At 28.6% G+C, this 21,549-nt stretch overlaps 9 protein-coding genes across 9 annotated transcripts; 5 read left to right on the top strand and 4 right to left on the bottom strand. All coding sequences in view use genetic code 12, as the record gives it.

Annotated features, from left to right (window-relative positions):
- Nucleotides 1–803: 803 nt before the first annotated feature.
- On the top strand, nt 804–3,452 carry RIC1 (Ric1p; the record flags this gene model as incomplete). Its single annotated transcript, XM_051761120.1, has 1 exon — nt 804–3,452. The coding sequence occupies one exon, from the start codon at nt 804–806 to the stop codon at nt 3,450–3,452; it is 2,649 nt and encodes an 882-aa protein (XP_051616754.1).
- A 216-nt stretch (nt 3,453–3,668) lies between these two features.
- Nucleotides 3,669–4,034, top strand: KGF55_000808 (uncharacterized protein; the record flags this gene model as incomplete). The annotated part of the gene is made up of 1 exon (XM_051761119.1): nt 3,669–4,034. The coding sequence occupies one exon, from the start codon at nt 3,669–3,671 to the stop codon at nt 4,032–4,034; it is 366 nt and encodes a 121-aa protein (XP_051616753.1).
- Nucleotides 4,035–4,795: 761 nt separating this feature from the next.
- TUB2 (beta-tubulin) lies at nt 4,796–6,324 on the bottom strand (the record flags this gene model as incomplete). The annotated part of the gene is made up of 3 exons (XM_051761118.1): nt 4,796–6,097; nt 6,158–6,193; nt 6,313–6,324. The coding sequence occupies 3 exons, from the start codon at nt 6,322–6,324 to the stop codon at nt 4,796–4,798; spliced, it is 1,350 nt and encodes a 449-aa protein (XP_051616752.1).
- Nucleotides 6,325–7,013: 689 nt separating this feature from the next.
- ASM3 (Asm3p) lies at nt 7,014–9,808 on the bottom strand (the record flags this gene model as incomplete). Its single annotated transcript, XM_051761116.1, has 5 exons — nt 7,014–7,537; nt 7,668–7,900; nt 7,971–8,174; nt 8,376–9,580; nt 9,788–9,808. The coding sequence occupies 5 exons, from the start codon at nt 9,806–9,808 to the stop codon at nt 7,014–7,016; spliced, it is 2,187 nt and encodes a 728-aa protein (XP_051616751.1).
- Nucleotides 9,809–11,461: 1,653 nt separating this feature from the next.
- On the top strand, nt 11,462–12,487 carry KGF55_000805 (t-SNARE syntaxin; the record flags this gene model as incomplete). Its single annotated transcript, XM_051761115.1, has 1 exon — nt 11,462–12,487. The coding sequence occupies one exon, from the start codon at nt 11,462–11,464 to the stop codon at nt 12,485–12,487; it is 1,026 nt and encodes a 341-aa protein (XP_051616750.1).
- A 308-nt stretch (nt 12,488–12,795) lies between these two features.
- SNF7 (ESCRT-III subunit protein) lies at nt 12,796–13,473 on the top strand (the record flags this gene model as incomplete). Its single annotated transcript, XM_051761114.1, has 1 exon — nt 12,796–13,473. One exon carries the CDS (start codon nt 12,796–12,798, stop codon nt 13,471–13,473), a length of 678 nt encoding a protein of 225 aa, XP_051616749.1.
- Nucleotides 13,474–13,859: 386 nt separating this feature from the next.
- Nucleotides 13,860–17,726, top strand: RPO41 (DNA-directed RNA polymerase; the record flags this gene model as incomplete). The annotated part of the gene is made up of 1 exon (XM_051761113.1): nt 13,860–17,726. The coding sequence occupies one exon, from the start codon at nt 13,860–13,862 to the stop codon at nt 17,724–17,726; it is 3,867 nt and encodes a 1,288-aa protein (XP_051616748.1).
- A 356-nt stretch (nt 17,727–18,082) lies between these two features.
- MOB2 (Mob2p) lies at nt 18,083–19,021 on the bottom strand (the record flags this gene model as incomplete). The annotated part of the gene is made up of 1 exon (XM_051761112.1): nt 18,083–19,021. One exon carries the CDS (start codon nt 19,019–19,021, stop codon nt 18,083–18,085), a length of 939 nt encoding a protein of 312 aa, XP_051616747.1.
- Nucleotides 19,022–19,261: 240 nt separating this feature from the next.
- Nucleotides 19,262–21,103, bottom strand: PSD1 (phosphatidylserine decarboxylase 1; the record flags this gene model as incomplete). Its single annotated transcript, XM_051761111.1, has 1 exon — nt 19,262–21,103. One exon carries the CDS (start codon nt 21,101–21,103, stop codon nt 19,262–19,264), a length of 1,842 nt encoding a protein of 613 aa, XP_051616746.1.
- Between the last annotated feature and the right edge of the window lie 446 nt (nt 21,104–21,549).

Genomic DNA, 21,549 nt, shown 5'->3' with positions numbered 1-21,549 from the left:
TCCCTATACCACGAAATATGAAAATCAAGTTGCATAAAATCACTCTTTATAGCTAAATTAGGTCAATGCCAACCAGCGATAAAAACCATTCCTAAAACTTATATCGCATAAAACCTCCTCGAAATCTCCTTGATAGAGTTTCACTCGCTACAAATTTAAATTAACATACTGATCTTATCTGCAACAAACTGATATTTTGTACAAAAATTTAGCAAATTTCATCAAATCAAATCCAACCAAAAATTAAAAATGCTAAATCTTCAATAAAGCTAGAGGATAAGAATCAATATAGCTTTGCAAAACACAGAGATAGAAAAGGATGATGACATAAAGCTAGTTCAATCTGAACTTTTTATAATTATTTTCTACCCCCTAACGAAGGCTACCAACTTGAAAACTGTATCAAGTACAAAATTGGACACCTTCAAACAAAATAAAGATCAGAACAATAATCAGTGAAAAACAGCCATATCTACTCAAATCAAGATATGATCAATGGTTGTCCCAATTTTTCAGCCGACATTGACTTAGAGGAAGAAATAATTGATATTCTACAAATAAATCAAATACTAGTATTAGTCACAAAAACTTCAGTATATGTTTATCACCTGTATAGTTTATTACCACTTGGGAAACACACAAGGACTTCAAACTCATTGGAAAATAATGGTTTGAATAAGAAAGCCAAGAGTAAATTGATATGCTCTAGGTCAACTAGAAGGGAATCAAGACTAAATATATATATTCAAACAGATTGTAATTTTGTCATAATATACCAAATCAGTATAAATTATTCAACTTCAATGTATCAAATACATAATACAAATGAAGAATTAATACAATCGGGACTACCGTCGAGTTATACTCATAAAAAGTTTTCAATAACAAATTTCATACAATCTGCAACTAAAACGCTCCTACATGGAGTTGAAGAAATTAGTCCGAATTTGGAAAATATTGAAAGCACTAAAAATAATATAATAGATGATGAACTTGGTGGATATGATATTGAATCTATAAAATTATCTGTATACAAGATATTGAAAATTGGTACGGGAAACCAACTTTTTTGGCTTGAACCAAATTCACACAATCTACTAGTATTCAATTATATTGATGAGTCAATTGAATCTGATGTCCTTCAAATAGTAAAATTAAATAATTTTGAGAGTAAATTATTAAATTTTAATGCTATTCATGAAGAAAAAGTGAAAAAGATATTCTTCAACCAGTATTTCAACTATTTTTTGGTTGTAGATGAAAATGATACAATTTTAAAAGTAACAATTGATGAAGAGGACGAGGATTTGAAACTCAAAGCTGTCAAAGTTGGCACCGGTAACTTCCTAAAAGCTAGCTTCAATCCCAAATCAAATCTATTTTCAGTTGAGGAAAACGAATCCTTACATTTATACCATCTTCATGATCATCTAGTAAAAATCAAGACATATGATCTAGGATCAGGAAAACTTAAATGGTCAAGTTGTGGGAATTTTTTTACTTTGATAAATGAATCAGGTGATTGGAAGATTGTTTCAAAGTTTGGAAAGGTATTATTCGATACGAAAAATGTTTTGAATGAGATAAATGAGTCAAATGGTTTAAACAAAGACTTTTTATCTACTAGGTCAATTGTAATATCCAAGAATTCATTAGCATTGTACATGTTGGGATTGAAGTCAAATAAAATTTACTATGTTCCCTTATCATGTATACTAAATGAATTTGTCTACGACAAAGAATATTTAAACATAGTTGAGGATTATCGAACTTTTTTAAGATTTCCATTACTTCCAAAATTTAAAAAATTGCTTTTGTTTCATGATAATGATAACACAATCGATGATTTATCTCAAACCGAGAAATTCGCAATATCAATTAGTAAAATTAACCAAATAGCTATGTCTTATGGTTGGCACTTAGCTGTATCTACTCCGATCATGAGTGGTGGATTGGCCAATCATGTATTATGGTTGAATCTCAAAAATCATTTTACAGAACAGCTAAATATTGTAAACCAATTCTGGTTTCATCATTTTTTAATTGTAATTAATCGAAAAGTAAGGCATTCATTTGAAGAAGATAATCAAGATGAGAAACTAATTGACGAATTTATCGTATTTGATACATCAAAAACTAAATATGCAATGAGTGGTGAAGAATCTGCTTTTACAAGCGATTCATTGTTATGGAAATACGATTTTAAAAGTACTTTTATAAACGTTCAATTGATTGAGGAAAAAGATATGTCCCATGTGATAATCTTAACTAGCGATTACAAAATTGTTATCTTAGACCTACTGATTGATAAAACAGTTCATCTTGACTCAGAAACAAAACATTACAAAGTATTCATATCAATAAGTAAAACTGTTCATTTGGCGTCGTTACAACATAAAATAAACTTCAAAGAAGTCAAACAAAGTAGTATGATAGACAAAAAACATTTTCTTTTCTTATTACATTCCGGGGATTTATATTTATTGAAAAATCTGAGTCGATCTGCATCTTTTTCAAATAAACCAATTGATGCTATCAAACCAAGTAATTTTTATGATTTAATTAAATTGGATTCTTCGATAGAATATTTTAAGTTCAAAACAATCAATTTTCAAAAAATCATAAATTTCATTTATTTGTTTAATGGTAAACAAGTATTAATATATGATATTCATGAATTATTAGACAAAGCTTATAATAAAAAATTATCTCATATTCAAGATGATGATTTACTCGAATCGGAAGATTCAAAATTGATTCCAATAATTATTGATACAGAAGAAATGATACCATTTGAAATTGAGGCTGATCGGAAAACTATTAATTTAATTGGATTTGAAAATGTTACTATAAATCGTCATATGTTTATTATCAAAAATAAAGTCTCTCATAAATTAATACTTAATAATTTCATTGAATTTGATTTGACTCATAAAGGTGATTTAGAAAGTACATATAATAGGTATAAATCATTTGATAATTTTGAATTTTGTTTGGAGTTACTTTTATTCAAATTGTTAACTGATGAAGAACCATCATTGACATTGAAAAGATTATGCCAATTGATAGAATTTTCCGAAAACTCAGAATTTATATACATTAACTGTTTAAGAAAAATTGAAGTAGCATATTGGAGTAGGTTTTTTGATGTATTAAATATGACACCAGAAAAATTTATGAATAGACTTATAAAGTTAGATAATGTTGAATTATGTTATAATTATCTTATTGTGTATCTCAACTATAAAAGAGAAGGTGATAGTGAATTAATATCTGATGATACAAATCATGAATTAACAAGATTTGATAAACAAATTATTCTACAAATCATAAAAATGTTGGATAAATCAGGAAAATTTGATTGGTGTTTTGAATTATGTAGATTTATTAAAGTTTTAGAACCTTCAGGTCAATTTCTAAATGAAATCAAATCAGTTTTTGAAGGAGAATAAATAAAAGTTTGTATGATTTTGAATTTTATTTCTCTCTATATATTTCGGTAAAAATCCTGTATACAAAATTTAACCAGTTAAATGTTTCTGAAAATAATCTTTAAAAAAGTATCAATTGATCACCAACTAGTAAACCATCCATTACGTCAGGAACTTGTAGAAGTTTGACTCAAATCACATATCAAACCTCATTTTACATATTTCAAACTCATCGAAATGACATTAGCTACACAATTTGCAGAAACAACTCGTCATTCAGCAACAAAAGCAGAATTAAAAACAAGAGTATTACATTTATATAGAAGATTTATAAGGAATTCTCATGAATTTGCAGATTTATATGAATTAGATATGCCTGTATCATCAATAAAAACAAAAATAAGACAAGAATTTGAAAGACAAAGATTTGTAACAGATTTAAATGTAAGTAATGTATTATATATGAAAGGTCAAATGGAATTTCAAGAATTAATAAATTTTTGGAAACAACAATGTCATACTTTAAAATATTTTCAAGAACAAGATGCTTATAATACGTATGATAAAAATGATTTTGTTAAAAACTTTTTAAGAGGAAATTAATTTGGTTTTTTTAATTCAAAATGTGAGTGTTATTGAAATTAGTATAGAAAGAGTTGATAATTTCCATACAAACACTAGTCTTTCGGTCCATTAGTTACGTGTAGTGCGCGATGTGTCGTTCCAAAGAGAATTGGAAATTTAAGAATGGCCAGTCAAACACGAATGCTATCTTGGTACATTGTAAGTAGATTACTTAATAAACGATTTATTTGATAGATTTTTGGCGTGCTTTGAAAAGAAGAACTTCAAAATCAAACAGTTTATTTTAAGAGGTTCATGGCTCTAAAATTTGATGTACTTATTGAAGACATACTAAAATTGTTGATGACATCCATTTGAACAAAAACCATTCAATTTAACATAATCCTTAAATCCAACAATGTGTTGTTTCAAATAGGATGAAAAATTATTGGAAATTTGCGAATGGCCAGTCAAACACCAACGCTAGCTTGGTACGAAGTAAGTAGATTATTTAATAAACGATTTATTTAATAAACTTTTGTTTTGAAAAGAAGAAATTGTTGTAAAATTATACAATTTATTTCAAAAGTTTCATGGCTCTTAACTTTTGTCAATTCACAGGTGAAAGTTTTACTAAAAAATGGCACTTATATTTAGCATTATTTATGTATGTAGAGGGTATATTAAAACTTAATTTTAAAAATTTAATAGCTACTATTATTTATTTGCAAAACAACCAAAGAACTAAAGATAAAAGAGAAATGAACAACATGATGACCAAAATGATAGCTTAAATGTATCTATTCCATAATAGCTTCCTCAATTGGCATTTCATCACCATATTCTAATTCTTCTTCATCAACACCAGCTTCTTGATATTGTTGATATTCACTTACCAAATCATTCATATTTGATTCTGCTTCAGTAAATTCCATTTCATCCATACCTTCAGAAGTATACCAATGTAAGAAAGCTTTTCTTCTAAACATAGCACTAAATTGATCACCAACTCTTTTAAATAATTCTTGAATAGAAGTAGAATTACCAATAAATGTAGCAGACATATCTAAATCTTTTGGTGGTACTGAACAAACAGCAGTTTGAACATTATTTGGAATCCATTCTACAAAATATGATGAATTTCTACTTTGAATTTTATGCATTTCATCATCAACTTCTTTAACTGAAACTTTACCTCTAAAAAATGCTGCAACTGTTAAATAACGACCATTTCTTGGATCTGAAGCAGCCATCATATTTTTAGAATCAAACATTTGTTGAGTTAATTCTGGAACTGTAACTGATCTAAATGATTTTGAACCAATTGAAGTTAATGGTGCATAACCAACCATAAAGAAATGTAATCTTGGAAATGGAACTAAATTTACTGCTAATTTTCTTAAATCTGAATTTAATTGTCCTGGATAACGTAAAGATGTTGTAACACCTGACATAACTGATGAAACTAAATTATTTAATTCAACATATGATGGTTGTGGTAATTTTAAAGTTTTTTGACAAATATTATATAAAGCTTCATTATCAATACAAAAAGTTTCATCTGAATTTTCAACTAATTGATGAACTGATAAAGTTGCATTATAAGGTTCAATAACTGTATCTGAAACTTTTGGTGATGGAACAACAGAAAAAGTAGCCATCATTCTATCTGGAAATTCTTCTCTAATTTTTGATATTAATAAAGTACCCATACCTGAACCAGTACCTCCACCTAATGAATGAGTGATTTGAAAACCTTGTAAAGAATCACAACCTTCTGCTTCTCTTCTAACAACATCTAAAACTGAATCAACTAATTCAGCACCTTCTGTATAATGACCTTTAGCCCATACGTTGCCAGCTGAGCTTTGTCCAAATATATAATTATCTGGTCTAAATAAATTACCAATATTTGAAGTTTTAACATTATCTATAGTACCAGGTTCTAAATCAACTAAAACAGCACGAGGAACATATTTTCCAGAACTTGCTTCATTAAAATAAACGTCTAGTTTTGATTTTTGTAATTCATTATTTCCAATATATTGTCCACTATTATCTAATCCATGTTCACCACAAATAGTTTCCCAAAAAGCAGCACCCTTTGTTTTGTTAGTATAATTGAATTTTGAATATAAATTGATCTATTCTATTGTACATACTATTTGATTACCACATTGACCTGTTGATAAATGAATCTATAACTTATGTTAGTATAATTGTTATTTGTATAATCTTCAATATAATCTCTCAATTAACGACGTGTTGAGAAATAACTCTTTTGTTTTGATTTCATTAATTCACTCTGAATACATACAATTTCTCTCATAATTTAGTTATCAATATGTGTCTAGATATATGATGGTATTAAAACTTTATAAATAGTTCTAAAGCAGTCTTATATTTTAATGATAAGTGATTACTTATTCTGAAACAATTATGTATATCAAAATTTTGATATTTGTTTCGTGTATCAAATTTTTTAATTTATTTTTTATTTTTTTTTGTTTACATTTTGATTTATTGATGCTACCATATTTTATGGTCGTAATTAAGTTGTAAGTCATGTGATACAGTACAAAACATAGTAAGCGGTAGTCCTTCTAAATCACATGTTTTGTTTTTATTTGTTTGACCGAATTTGTTATACGTGTTTATTAAGTTACCTAATTGGGACAAATTAAAATCAAAAAATGATAACGAATTTGGATTTTGAATTACTTACAAGATCGTTAAGCTTTCATTCGACTCAGAAATAGTTTTCGAAAATACAATTTTGCACGGCCGGTCAAAACTCTTAGGATAAATTTTATTTGTCTAAACTAATGTGAAAAGAAAGACAAAAAATATGAATTAAAATCTATTTAATAAAACGAAAACTAAATTAGTACGAAATAATGAATGCACACGAATGAAGAAATTTATAAATGTAATTTTACTTTTGCAAATAAATCGAACAACCACCCAAAAACTCCTTCCTTTTCTATCTCCCTTAACTCCCATTTCTATCTCCCTTTTCTAATCTCTAAGACATGCTTGATAATCATCAGAATAAAAATTAGTCATGACACAAAGGATCTCATTGTAACACTTATCTGAAATAACAGTTCCATTAGCACATTTTGGAGTACCTGGTCCATATCTAAATTGTTTTTCAGCAAATAATTGACTGAATTCAATATCTGATTCATTGGCTAATTTTTTAATAACGTTATTTTGCCAGAAAGTAGCATTTAATGGAGCATCTAATGGCCATTTATGATCTGGATCATACAAGTCTCTAGCTGAATATTCAAATTTCCAATTTGGTTCATCTCCACCATTGACAAATGTCTCATTCAATAATGCATAATAATTATAAGAATTTATTATATTGAAACTTTCATTTTCAACTTCATAATATCTCCAAGATGGATTATAATTGGTTAATGGGGTTATAGATTGAAGAACCCATGCTAAGTTGACTAAATCCTTTTCCTCGGCAGTTTCAGTTGTAGCATTACCGGATAAAAGTACATGGTATTCGTCCTGATGAGTATGGCCTACAAAGCTGTTAGTATAAATGAAAGAAACAATGATAGATACAAGTTTGGTTGTGTAAAAATTCAAAAAAACGATATTGAGTCGATAATAAATTCTGACAAACCAAAGCTATCTTCCAAAATTACATACCATAAAATATGTTGGCTACTGTATAAGGTGAGAATCTTTCGATGATTTTACCAAAAATTCTACTTTGTAAAGGTAAAGCATCGAAATCAGTGACTGGAATATGTGCTTGAATCCAAACTCTTTGCCCCTTTTGCTCTGATTCAACCAATTCATCAATAAGAAACTTCCAAGTTCCAAATTGATCAGGGTTAGCTTCTAAATTAACGTATGAATATAAATTTTTTTGATAATAACTAGAGTGGTTAGTAAAAATCACAATATAAAACAAAAGGGCCAACAACGACCCTGTTATACTAAACATACCTATTTGAATTCAATCCAATAACTTTAAGTCCTCTATTAGTAACATATGAAAATCCCGCATAATGTCTTTTTAAATCATTTCTATCTTTTTCTTCAAACCATTCATTATTGATCCAAAGATTTGCCATTTCATCAATATTGTATTGAAATTGCTCCATCAGCTCATTGCCAAGATGGAGAGGTGGTAATTGACCATAAGGGAAACTTTCATGGATACGAGGGTGTTAGTACATTGTTGCTTCTCTAGACTTATTGCTGTTTGAAATTATGTTGTTTGATGTTGCAAAAAGTTAATATTTTGCAAAATATTTATCATTTTATTTTTCATGTGGTAGCAATTATTTTTTCTCTCAAAATTGGTAAAAACACGACAGCGCGCATAAGTCAGTAAAAAAAAATACATACTTTCCTAAACTTGGCAATACAGGTATATTATCCCAATAATGTTTCATCAAGGTAAATCCTCGAATTTCATCATGTTTGGTTCGTTCTGGTGTGCACGTGATCACAGAATGATCAATTATATCACCATTGAAAACTACAAGCTCAAAGTCCTTTTCTTTATGCATTTTTGCAACTGCAATTAAAGAACTATTCATCAATAATTCGGGTGAATCCGACAAATAAGCACCAAAATTGGTAGCGGGAGCATTAACAAAATTCCAACCTCTATATTTTGGATAATCATAATACTCTCCTTTAATATATGTTGAATTTTCATATCTTGCATCTGGATAAAATGATAATTCGATTGATGATATATTTGGATTGAATTTTTTATAATAAGAAGTGAAATTATAATCCTTACCTGGTAAATCTTTATTGAACGAATCTTTAAACCCACAAATGTTCTGTGAACAGTTTGTTTCAGTTCCTAATGCATATTGAGGTTGAATGTGAAAATCAGTAATATGTAAAACATTAAATTTTTCAGAATTATTTTTATAAACTGGAGGGAAATAATGTTGAGGTTGCTTTGGAGGGAACCAACTTTGAACACCATAGAACTCATCAACATCTTTAGTCTTTGGTAATTTACATGCTGAACTTCCTTTGAAAAAACAATAATATTCTAAATCTAATTCACTTGATGTATTAAAATTTCTCAACATGTGTAAGAAATCATTATCATAAAAGTTGACACTAGTTTCTGAACCATAACCTGAATCATAAGTATTGTTGAATCTACTAGTACCTTTATTTTGAGTAGTCACAAAAAAATCATTATTATCACATTTACTTTCAGTACCATTATTTTGAACAATACAATATTTGAAAAGTAATAAACTAACTAAATGTTGTTGATCTGGATATTGTTCAATTAAAGACTTTCCATATCTTATTTTGTTCTTACATTGATCACATTTGGTACCATTGAAATTTGTCAATTTTTTCAAATGAGCATTGATAAAATCAAGCTCTTTGTCTGGTAAATAAGTATAAGCTGGATCCATTAAGTTGTTAGCTCTTTTAGCAATTGATGCTTGAACTCTTAATGAATCAAAACCAGGAACATAATGAGCAAAAATGTTAGCTGCAAAAAACACTAGCAATGAAAATGACAGAATTGAAAGTTGCATTCTTATGATTTGACGTTGTTGACTGAACTTCTCAGAATATCTGCTGAATGAACTCTTTAAAATGGAGTATTTGTTGATTGAACTTTATGAAATATTTGAAACATTTGAACAAATGGATACTCAACTTTATTTATAAATTTGAGATCGGAATTTCATTTTTGATAAAATTTTTCAAACTTTTCATCGGCTTTATTACATTATGCTCCAAACCTTTGTTGAAAAAAGGGGGAGGCATACTTGTAAAAACCCACGATGCATCTTATTGTATAGATGAAAGTATATTATTGTTGTTTTAGTCGAATAATTTTAATTAAGATCGTAATTTGATTTTGTGTTTTAGATAAATAAATTTGATTAAATTTGGAACGAATAATTCCGTAGAAGCTAGGGCACGTGTCGACTCAACAATGAACTTTTAGTACAATACGAACTTCATTTGGTTTGTAAATAATGAAGTCTTTCAATGTTTCGGTTATGGTACTGACTAAATCGGATATCATCTATTGATGGATCTAATTAAGGAAAGGGTTTTGATATTTTCATGTCTCATGTTGCAATTACGAGATCGTTGTTTATTTTCATTCAATTGATCAAAAATTGGTAAATTTTGGGGGTGAGGTAACTAAGAGACTGTCGTTTCGTAACAGATAACGCAGAAATGTCACCAATAATTTTTTCAAAGATGAAACGATGAAGTATTCGATGAATGTGGTTCAAAAAGTAATAAGAAACTTATGAAACAATTCATTGAAGCTTTTATCGAAAAATATAATACGGGTTATTAATCACTGTTGATTTTAAGAAAATTGACTACCATAAAGCAAAATCATTCAGCACTGAATGTTTTTAAAATAAAGTGTATGAAAATTGTGTTGGATTACTTGGTAAAAGGTAACGAATGATGATGTTGATCACATTAAACAATTTGTTAATTCAAAATATTGTTTACATGTTGGCATATCTACCACTTTGGAACAAATTGAAGATGTAAAATAAAATCCACAAGAGAAAGATAAAGATCGAATTTCAACTCAACTTCGAGAAACAATTCATCAAAGACATCTAGAAACTATTTTAGCAACAACCACAGCAAGAATGAAAGGAAAATACATTTCCAAATCAACCCAATGATGACTAATCTTTTGAGAATTGTTTTATGAATCAAAATCACAATAAGTGTGATATAAATACTTCTTCAAGTGAGAATAAAGATAAAGAAATAAAGTCTGCTTTTTAGGTGCGTCTACTTCAGACGTTAAACGTAGTATCATTTGTCTAAACATTCAAAACATTTCTAAAAGCATTTAGTGGTTTAATTATTTTGTTTTAGAGTAAATAATTTGCTATTTAACATTTCATAGTCAAGGAGAATGAAAGGCAGGAATTTAACTCACAGCTAGACGGCATCTTTCGTCTTGTACAGAACACTTTGCTAGTTGATTAATCTTTGAATGTGATTCACAAGAGTAATTTGAATTAAATTCATGAAAAGATCACCTTTGTTTGCCTTAAATCAACGTCAGTACAACGGTTTTATTTGCTTCATAGTTAACTCTGAGCTTTCATAACAACAAATTTTTGCGTTCCATAACTTTGAAAATAATTTTGAGCTAACCAAACTGTGTCTTCTATTTGAGCCTTTACTGGAGTCTTCACTGGCGATTATAGTATTCAAGAACTTGTCTAATTATTCTCGTAACTTGCATCTCTAATTGTTCGTTTCAACTACTTAATAGTTGATTAATATTTCTCAGGCACAAAAATACTGCACATAATGATTTTTTCACGTATCACTAGTCTATAATATTTTGTTGTTCGAAATCTAAGATATAGCTCACAATTTATCAATATTCAAACTACTAACTTCATCAATTACAACATTTTTCGCATTCGAGTATTAATCTCCTTGGCATGTCTACATCAATACAGAATAGAACTATAGAGTTTCAACAATGTGTAAATAATTATGAAAAAATCAATAGGAAACAAAATAAAACAAGAATTCAGCCACCAGCACAACCACCAAAAAAATCACAATTCAGTCAACAAGCAAGTATTATAGCGAAAGATATATCAAATGTAACTGAGCTCTTGGGGAAATTGGCCATTTTAGCTAAAAGGAAACCGTTATTTGATGATAAACCAATTGAAATTGGAGAATTGACATATGTAATAAAACAAGACATTTTCAAAATTGAAACAAATATACAAAATTTACAAAAATATATTAAGGGAGAACTGTCAATAACTATAGACTCTCAAACTACTCAATTTAGTAAAAATGTTTTAACATTACTTAATTCTAAAATGAAGAATATATCTGGAGAATTTAAAAATGTTTTGGAAGTTAGGCAAAAGAATGAAATAATGAATAAAAATAGACAAGATAATTTCCTATCATCCGTTTCAAATAATAGAACATTAAATAGTGCGTCTCCATTAAATGTTGAACATAATTCAAATGGTACAGATAAATCACTAAGTAATTTAAATGAAAATCCTTTTCTAGTTCAACAACAACCACAACAACAATTCAAATCAACGAGAAATCCCGAAGCAGATCCAGAAATATATTCACCTTATGATAATGATCAATATCTATCATTACCGAATCAACAACAGCAACAAATGTTATTGATGGAGGAACAGAATAGTGGACAACAATATTTACAACTGAGAAATAGAGCAGTAGAAAGCATAGAGAGTACTATAAATGAAGTAGGGAATTTGTTTCAACAATTAGCAACTATGGTTAGTGAACAGGGTGAACAAATTCAAAGAATTGATGCAAATGTAGAAGATATTAATATAAATATAAGTGGTGCTCAAAGAGAACTATTGAAATATTATGCTCATATCACAAGTAATAGATGGTTATTTTTAAAAATATTCGGAGTATTGATAGTTTTCTTCTTTTTATGGGTATTAGTTAGTTAGATTTTTTGATAATACACAGTTTTGCATACTTTAGTAAGTAGTAGTGTACTTAAACTAAATTTGTTTTATCTCAATGGTGATAAAGAAACGAAAAGATAATAATAATAAAGAAGTTTATCATCAACTTAATCAACTTTGAAATCAAAGTTTAAGCAAGATCATTGTCTACCATCAATCCTCACTTGACTGATTTTTAATAGCATTTACGCCTCAATATCATTCAGAGCATCAGGAGCCACTTCATAGACCAATACTCGATTACAGTTTAATATAGCAATACAATTCATACAAATCATAATAAATACAGAATGTGGGGTTACTTTTTTGGAGGGAACTCTCAGCAGAAGAAAGACTTGCCCAAGAAGGCTATAGTTGAACTACGTGAACATATATCGACATTAAATAAAAAGAAAAATCATTTACAACAACAAATGGATGATCAAGACCAAGTAGCTAGAAAATATGTCGCATCAAAACAAACTAATTTAGCTAAAAATGCATTGAAAAGAAAGAAAGGTTATGAAGCAAATTTAATGAAAGTTGAAAATCAAATAGAAACTTTAGAAACTCAATTAGTTTCAATAGAAGGTGCTAATTTGAATTTAGAAACCATGAAAGCTATGAAACAAGGAGCTACTGCAATGAAACAAATCCATGGAGAATATGATGTTGATAAAGTTGAAGATACAATGGATGAAATTAGAGAACAAGTTGAATTAGCAGATGAAATATCTGAAGCCATATCAAGACCAGTAGGTAATGAATTTATAGATGAAGATGAATTAGACGAAGAATTAGCAGAATTAGAAAATGAAAATAAAGAACAACAAAAACAACAAGTCAAACAACCTCAAAGACAATCAACTTACAAAGAATCTCAAGAAGAATTACCTTCGTTCCCAACTGTAAATAAAAATCAACCAATATCACAAGATGATGAAGATGAAGAAGCTCTAAAAGCATTACAGGCAGAAATGGGATTATGATGTTGATATTACACAATAATTAAACGCCTTCAGTTCTTCCTTTTTTAATGATACTTTAACTTGTAATTTAGCATGGATCTTTTGTCAGAGTATATATACAGTATACAGATAGTTATAATAATAAATTCTTCAATTAAACATATCTGTCGTAGTAAGTATTTGATGTTTTATCGTTTTAACGTTTATGCATCAACTCTTCTAATAGAAAAAAGAAACCTTTAAAAAAAAAATTTCAGTTTTATCTTAGTCTATCTCTTTAGAACCAAAAACTTTTGAAAAGATAGATATATCATAATTTACAACTCATAGTCACTCATTTACTTGTACATAATAGTCAATATTGAAAAACCACTATCATTTTTATCTTGTAAATATTTTATAAAACAATGATACTGATAAAGAAATCGGTATTAAGAAATGTTTTGCAACAAAGATGCAATAAATGTATAAGAAATCATATAACTACGGCATCTACACCCACGTCATCTACAATAGCATCCCTACCATTTACGAATAGAATACTAGAGCCTTTAAAAGATTTTCCTATTACAAAAGGAAATGTTAAATCAAATAATAATAAAATTACGAACTCATCTTATTTAGATCTTCGACCGGAGAAGTATGAAATGTCAGATGATGATAAGATAACGAAATATTATTCATCTAAAAACGATGATGTATCAAGAAGACCATATGAGAGAGAAATCAATTATCTAAAAAACATGTTGGAAACATTTTCGGCTGAAAGTTATTTCGAAAGAACTTTTCAAATACTAAAGTCATTATCAAAATTAGTGAATCATGAAGAATTAACTCAGATAGGTAATAAATCATTAGAAATTTTAGTAAGAGACTCTAATATGAAATCAAATGAATTAAGTAAAGTTATATTACAAATGGAAGAATTTTGTAATTTCAAATCAAATGAAAGAACGGAGGCAATAATTTTAAAAACTCTACTACAAAATGGTGGAAATATAAATGAATATTTTGAATTCATGGATGATAAAAGGACAATTAAAAAAATACTACAAAACACAGATGTAATAGGAGCAGACAATATGTTTAAAATATTTGATTCAAAATTCATTGATCAAACATGTATACCACAAGAGTTAACAGAAGTCTACAAAAATTATAAGTTAGATCAACAAGGTGGGGAAGTTGTTGAAGATACGATTAAATTACAACAAAACGTAAATATCAACCCATTGGACAAACAAAACTTGGATGAATTATTGCCCGTAGATTCTTTTGGCTTGAAAGTTGTCAGACATTCACTTCTAGGTTTGAAACCAGATTCTGGAGCAGCTTTACAATTCGCGGCGGATGTTGAAGAAATAGTGGAGGATCTAGATGATGAAGTAAAAAATGAAATTAAATCTGGAAAATTGAACTATTTTGAAATTTATAAAAGATTGAAAACAGATGAACAAAAACAACAATTTACTGAAGTACTTGAAGTCTTCAATACCGACAGGCAAAGACAAATTGAAATAAGAGGAATTGAAGGAGCTAAAGAAAAATGGAAACATGATTTTGAAGAAGCACAAAAACGAGGTGATTTAAACTTAAGCAAGAGTTTGAATGCTCAATGTTATGAATGGTATAAAAAATTAATCCCATTAATTGAAAAAGAACATGAATTATGTAAAGCTTTACTTAAAGGAGATAAATCAGTAGATCAAAGGGATTCTGCAACAGCAAAGGATAGAGCTTTTTATGCACCTTTTTTGATAAAAGTAGATGCTGAAAAAGCAGCAGTTGTTACAATTTTGGAATTATTGAAATTAAATGCAAGTGGAGGTGTTGTTGGAGGTATGAGAGCAGCTAAAGCAATTGGATCAGTTGGGAGAGCAATTGAATTGGAGTATAGAACTTCATGTATGGCACAGCAAGAACCTAAATTGTCTGCAAATAAAAAATTGGCGGTTTCTCAACAAATGAAAAAAATCATAAGAAAAAGTATTGATAGTATGGATGAAACCGGAGCAGACTGGGATAATGGAACAAGATCAAGAGTTGGAGGCATTTTAGTATCTTTCATGATGGCAGTTGCTAGAGTTAAAGTCAGAAAGTACAACAATGGTACTCAAATAGAAGATTATCATCCAGCTTTTTTCCATGGAATGCAATTTATTGGTGGTCAACGTATAGGGGTTATAAAAATTCATAATGAAATAGCCAAAAATCTTACAGGAACTTCATTCACTGAATCTATTCAGCCACAGTCTTTACCTATGTTAGTGAAACCAAAACCATGGAGTTCTTTTTATGGTGGTGGTGGTCTTTATTCTAGAAACCCATTAGTCAGAATGAGAGATGCTCCTGAAACTGAAGCATACGTTAAAGCTGCAGCTAAAAGAGATAATCTTGATGAAGTATTTGAAGGATTAAATGTGTTAGGTACAACAGCTTGGACTATAAACAAAAAAGTATTTGATGTTATTTCACAATATTGGAATACAGGTGAAGAATTTTTAACTATACCACCAGTATTAGAATCAGCTAATTTTCCCGAAAAATTAAAGCCAGATGCCGATCCAAAAGAAAGATACGAACACAATAGAGCTATGTATAATGCAGCTAGGGATTTTGCAGCATCAAGATCTCAAAGATGTGATTATAATTATAAATTAGAAATTGCAAGAGGTTTCATTGGTGAGAAATTATATTTTCCACATAATTTGGATTTCAGAGGAAGAGCATATCCTATATCACCACATTTAAATCATTTAGGTGGTGATTTAACTAGAGCTTTATTTTTGTTTTGGGAAGGTCAAGAATTAGGCGAGTCTGGGTTAGATTGGTTGAAAATACAATTAGCAAATGTTTATGGTGTTGATAAAGCTCCATTATCTGAAAGAATTCAATTCTCAACTGAGAATTTAGAAAATATTTTGAAATCTGCTGAAAATCCTTTAAAGAATAATTGGTGGACAAAAGCTGAGAAACCATGGCAAGCATTGAGTGTTTGTTTTGAATTAGCTGAAGCTTATAAATTACCTGATCCTACTAAATTTGTTTCTCATTTACCTGTTCATCAAGATGGAACTTGTAATGGTCTTCAACATTATGCTGCATTAGGTGGTGATATTGAAGGTGCAAAACAAGTCAATTTGAACCCTGCTGATAGACCACAAGATGTATATACATATGTTGCTAAATTGGTGGAAAATAGAGTCAAAGTAGATGCTGAAAACGGTAATGAGATTGCAATTTTTTTACAAGATAAAATTAAAAGAAAAGTTGTTAAACAAACTGTTATGACTAATGTTTATGGAGTTACTTTTGTTGGTGCTTTAGCACAGATAAAAAAGCAAGTCATTCAACATTTTGGTGAAGATCAAGAACCTCATAAATTTGTTAAATATTTGACAGTACAAGTATTTGCTTCTATTAGGGAACTTTTTGAAAATGCTCATTTAATTCAAGATTGGTTGGGAGAAGCAGCTAAAAGAATTAGTAAATCTGTTTCATTGGATTATGGCGAATCAGCAGATACTGATCATGAATTACATTCTTCAGCTGTAATTTGGACAACTCCGTTAGGATTACCTTGTGTTCAACCATATCGTCTTAACAAACATCATTCGGTTAAAACTTTAGTTCAAGATGTTTTGATCTTAAATCCATCAGGAACATCAACTGTTGATGCTAGAAAGCAACAAGCTGGTTTCCCACCAAATTTCATCCATTCTTTAGATGCAACTCATATGTTGATGACAGCAACTGGGTGTGGTAAATTAGGATTATCATTTGCATCTGTTCATGATTCATTTTGGACTCATGCAGCGAACGTTAATAAAATGAATTCAATTTTAAGAGATCAATTTGTTCGTTTACATACTACAGATTTAGTTCAATTATTACGAGATGAATTTATTGAAAGATATAAAGGATCTTATCAAATATTACATATTCCATTAGATCATGAATTAACATCAAAAGTTAAAGCTATTAAAAAACAATGGGCAACATCTATTAAAAGAGGTATAACAATAACAGATGAATTATATATGGAAAGAAAAAGATTAGAAATGTTAAATTCAAATAATCCAGAAGAAGTTGAAGCTGCTAAAAAATTAGAAACTACATTGAGTGTAGTTCAAAATTATGATCCTTATCTGATTAAAGTTGCATCAAAAATTAATGCTTATGATGTTTTGGTTCCTTTAGAATTTCCAGAAGTTCCACCAAAAGGTGAATTCGATGTGAATAAAGTTAAAGATTCACATTATTTTTTCTCATAAAAGTATAAAGTTGATAAAGGTTGGTTGAAATTTGTATTTTTTTTTTCTATTTGATTTTATTTAATGGTGTTTAAGGTTATTTTTGGGTTTTGCTTAGGCGTTTCATACTAACATGTATAAAAGTTACTATGTATATATTTTAATTTATAGACTTTCTTAAATTTCGTTACCTTGCGTGTAAGATAAATCGCTCAGCTTTTCCACCACTTTCTTGAAACTTGATGGAGATCTATGTGTTCTTTGACCAATTACTGTTACAACTCATAGTTTCACGTTAAATTTATGCCAACTTGACCTGTTCAACCTATACATAATGTCCATAAATACTACCTATTCTTTCCTTTTTCCTTTAATTTTTAATTTATTTTACCTTGAGCTTCAAAAGAATCAATTAAAGGTTGTAAAGGATCTAATTCCTTTTTATCCAATAAATTAAATTCTTTTATAAAAGAAATAAAATGAGCAAAAAATGAATTAAAATGAGCTTCAAGATTTAAATGAATAATTTTATCAAATTGATTAAAATAAATAAAAGCAAAAATTCTAAACATTTGTCTTGAAATATTTTTAATATCTTTTATAAAAAATTGAGGAAAAATTGCTCCATTTTTTGTTGGAAAATTTTCTTGATCATTAATTTTATTTGATATCCAAGTTATAACATAATCAATATATTGACAAGCTGGTAAATTTATTGCTTGACCTGATCCATCTACCCATAAATAATTTGTTGTTGGTCCTGCATTCATTGTTGGAAATAAATCAGGTTTAACAAATTCTGAAATTAAACTATAAAATGAATCTAAATTTCCAAAAAATTCAAATATATTTAATGCTAACCATTCATTTAAATCTACAAATGCTGGTAATTGAACTATAGTTTTATATGAACCTTTAACTAATGCAGTTTTAACATATGGATCACATAAAAATAATGGAGTTTCAATTTGTATATTTTTGTTAGTGTTGACTTTTTGAGGTGAACGATGTTGTTGTTGATGATGATTTAAACCTCTATTTCGTTTTGTTGGTGAACCTTGATGAGTTGTGTGAGACGACCTTATTGTGGGTATATTTTGTGGTGTTTTGCTATTTATAGTATTTTGATTTGATCGTATAGGTGATGAATTATTATATTTAGTTGGACTTGAGTTCTTGGTTGGTGATTGAGTTCTTCTTAAGTTATTACCTGATAGATTTGAATGTGAATATAATGAACTATTTGTAGGTTCTAAATCCTTTTTGTTTTTCTTGGAGCTTCTACCTAGCCCTTTGATTGTGTTTAAAAATGACATGACAAATGAGTGAGTGACGATGAAATAGAATAGGGGTGAAGTGTGTGTTGGATTGTTGTTTGTTAACTCAATAAATTATTGATTTAAAATTTCAAGTTAATTGTTTTGATTTACACCAAAAAAAAAGAAATATTGAAAATTAAGACACCATTAATCTACAACACGAGTAAGAATTCAATACACAATAATAATCTGACTATTGTAAATTTAAATATATAATCTAATATTTTACTTTATTTATCAAACAAAAGAACCTAAAGATTGACCAACTTTAACTTTTTCACCAACTTCTAAATTAAATTTATAATTATCAGGTGCTTCAAATACTAAAACAACAGTTGAACCTAATTTAAATCCACCAATATCTTGACCTTTTGTTAATGGATAACCACCTAAAATTCTACTAGCATTAGTATAAGTAGCTTCATAGACTGTGTTTTTTCTTAATTTCTTTTTACGAATCTTTTCATCTTGTGAATTTATTGTTAAAATATCTGAAGCTGAATAATCCCTTTGTAATAACGGAGTGCTTTCCGATATTGAGTTTGAAGAACTTGATGGTGTACTACTATAAACTTCATGTTCGAATCTTGAATTTGTTTTCAAATCTTTATCAAAATTTACAATTATTGATCCAACATTTGTTGCACCAACAGGAATCATTGAAAAAAAACCATATTTCCAATATCCTAATAAGGCTACTCTTTCATTTAATACAAATAAACCTTGTAAAGTCTTTTGAAAAAATGGAGCAACTGAAAATAATTCTCCTATAAAATGACGTCTTAAAGTTGTTACCCAATTCGTTGGTGAATGGAAATGATGATAATCACCAGGTGCTAAATATATAACTGCAAAATATAATTTCTTTTTTCTAAGCATTTCTAATGGATTTGGAGCAAGTGCTTCTGCAACTTCTAATTCTTTTGAAAATGAAGCATTTGAACCTTTTGCTGTTCCATCATGATCATTTTTATAAGTTAATTTATGCATATGAAAAGTAGAATCACTTTCTCCACCAACTAAATCATCAACAGTATAAGAAATTCCATTAACTTTAGCAAATTCTTCATCTCTTTTAATTCTATTTTCTTCATCATCTTCATGATCAAATTCAGTTGATAAAGTTGGAGCAGCTAAATTTCTTGTTGATGATAAACCTAATAATGCATCAATTGAATAAGTCATACCTTTAACTTGTTCAATTTCTCCTTGTTCTATTAAACCAAATTTTAAAACTTTCCCATCTGCAGGACTTACAATATCATCTTCTGAAATTGGTCTTACACCAGGTTTTAAAGTTCTATAAAAAAATTCAGATAAATTATTATAACTTTTTAAATCTGGATTTTCCATTTCATCTAAATTTACACCAAATATTGCAGAATATAATTTATATGATGGTGATCTAATAAATACAGGTAAATTTATAGAATTTACATAACCCCAAATTCTTGAAATTGTTTTTAAAGGTAATGTCGAATATGCATATAATTGCCAAGATTGAGGTCTAATTTTATATGGATTTTCATTAATTTCATCTCTATCATATTTAATTTTAGCTGCTACACCTCCCAATACAATAGTTAAGGAAGTTATAGTCCACCATCTTATAAAACGTCTTTTTTGTTGTCTTTTTGATCTTGCTTCAATTGAAAAAAATCTTGTATGTAATCTTTTAGTTTTCAGTTTTAATTTTTGATTTGCTGAGGAAAGAGATCTTTTAGATATTTTGGGGAATGGTAATTTTGTAAATTTATAATATGATTTATACGATGATGAGTTTAAAGTATTTGAATTACCTTTTGACCAAGTTGAATAATATAAGACATTTCTTTTAGGTCTTGGAATTTTAGGAAATTGATAATAATAACTACTGAAATATCTTTTTTGTTGTTGTTGTCCTGGTTGTTGTTGCTGTTGTTGGACTAATTGAGCCATATGAGAAGCACTTGATAATGGTTGTAGAATATCTCTTTGGTTTTGAAAATATATATTTTGTGTAGTAGTTTTTGGATTATGATAATGCCATTTCAGTCCAACAGATCTTGACCAATTGAAAGATGGAGGTCTGAAAGCCATTGTGGAATATTGAAGTTTTTTGAAAAATTAAGGATGAAAATTTTAGAATTTTAAAGAATGTAAACAATAACTTGGAGAGAATAAAGAAATGGATATAATGGATTGATGATGAAACTGGTATATGATATGAGACTGATATGATAATGGAACAATATATGAGCTATAGAACGTAGTCTTGTTGAAAAGTAAGAACTGAATTTAAAGATATTGAAAGTTGAATTAATGGTAAAGTAGATGAATAGATGTGAACGTTAATTTTACAGCTTTAAGTAAAAATAAAATTCTCGTTAAAAAAATTGAAAATAAAATTAAAAAATAAAAAAACATTCAGAAAGACAATAGACGTGAAGTTTATATTTTGTGTAGTAGAGTTAAGTACATATCAGTTTACTAGTATCTATACTATGCTCTTATGAGTTCATTGATTATTACTTAATAATTTCACA

This window comes from Candida pseudojiufengensis (assembly GCF_024610245.1).
Source record: "Candida pseudojiufengensis strain CBS 10847 chromosome Unknown scaffold3, whole genome shotgun sequence".
NCBI lineage: Eukaryota > Fungi > Ascomycota > Pichiomycetes > Serinales > Debaryomycetaceae > Lodderomyces > Lodderomyces pseudojiufengensis.
Note: the sequence above shows the minus strand (reverse complement) of the source record. Positions and strands in the feature narration are given on the sequence as shown.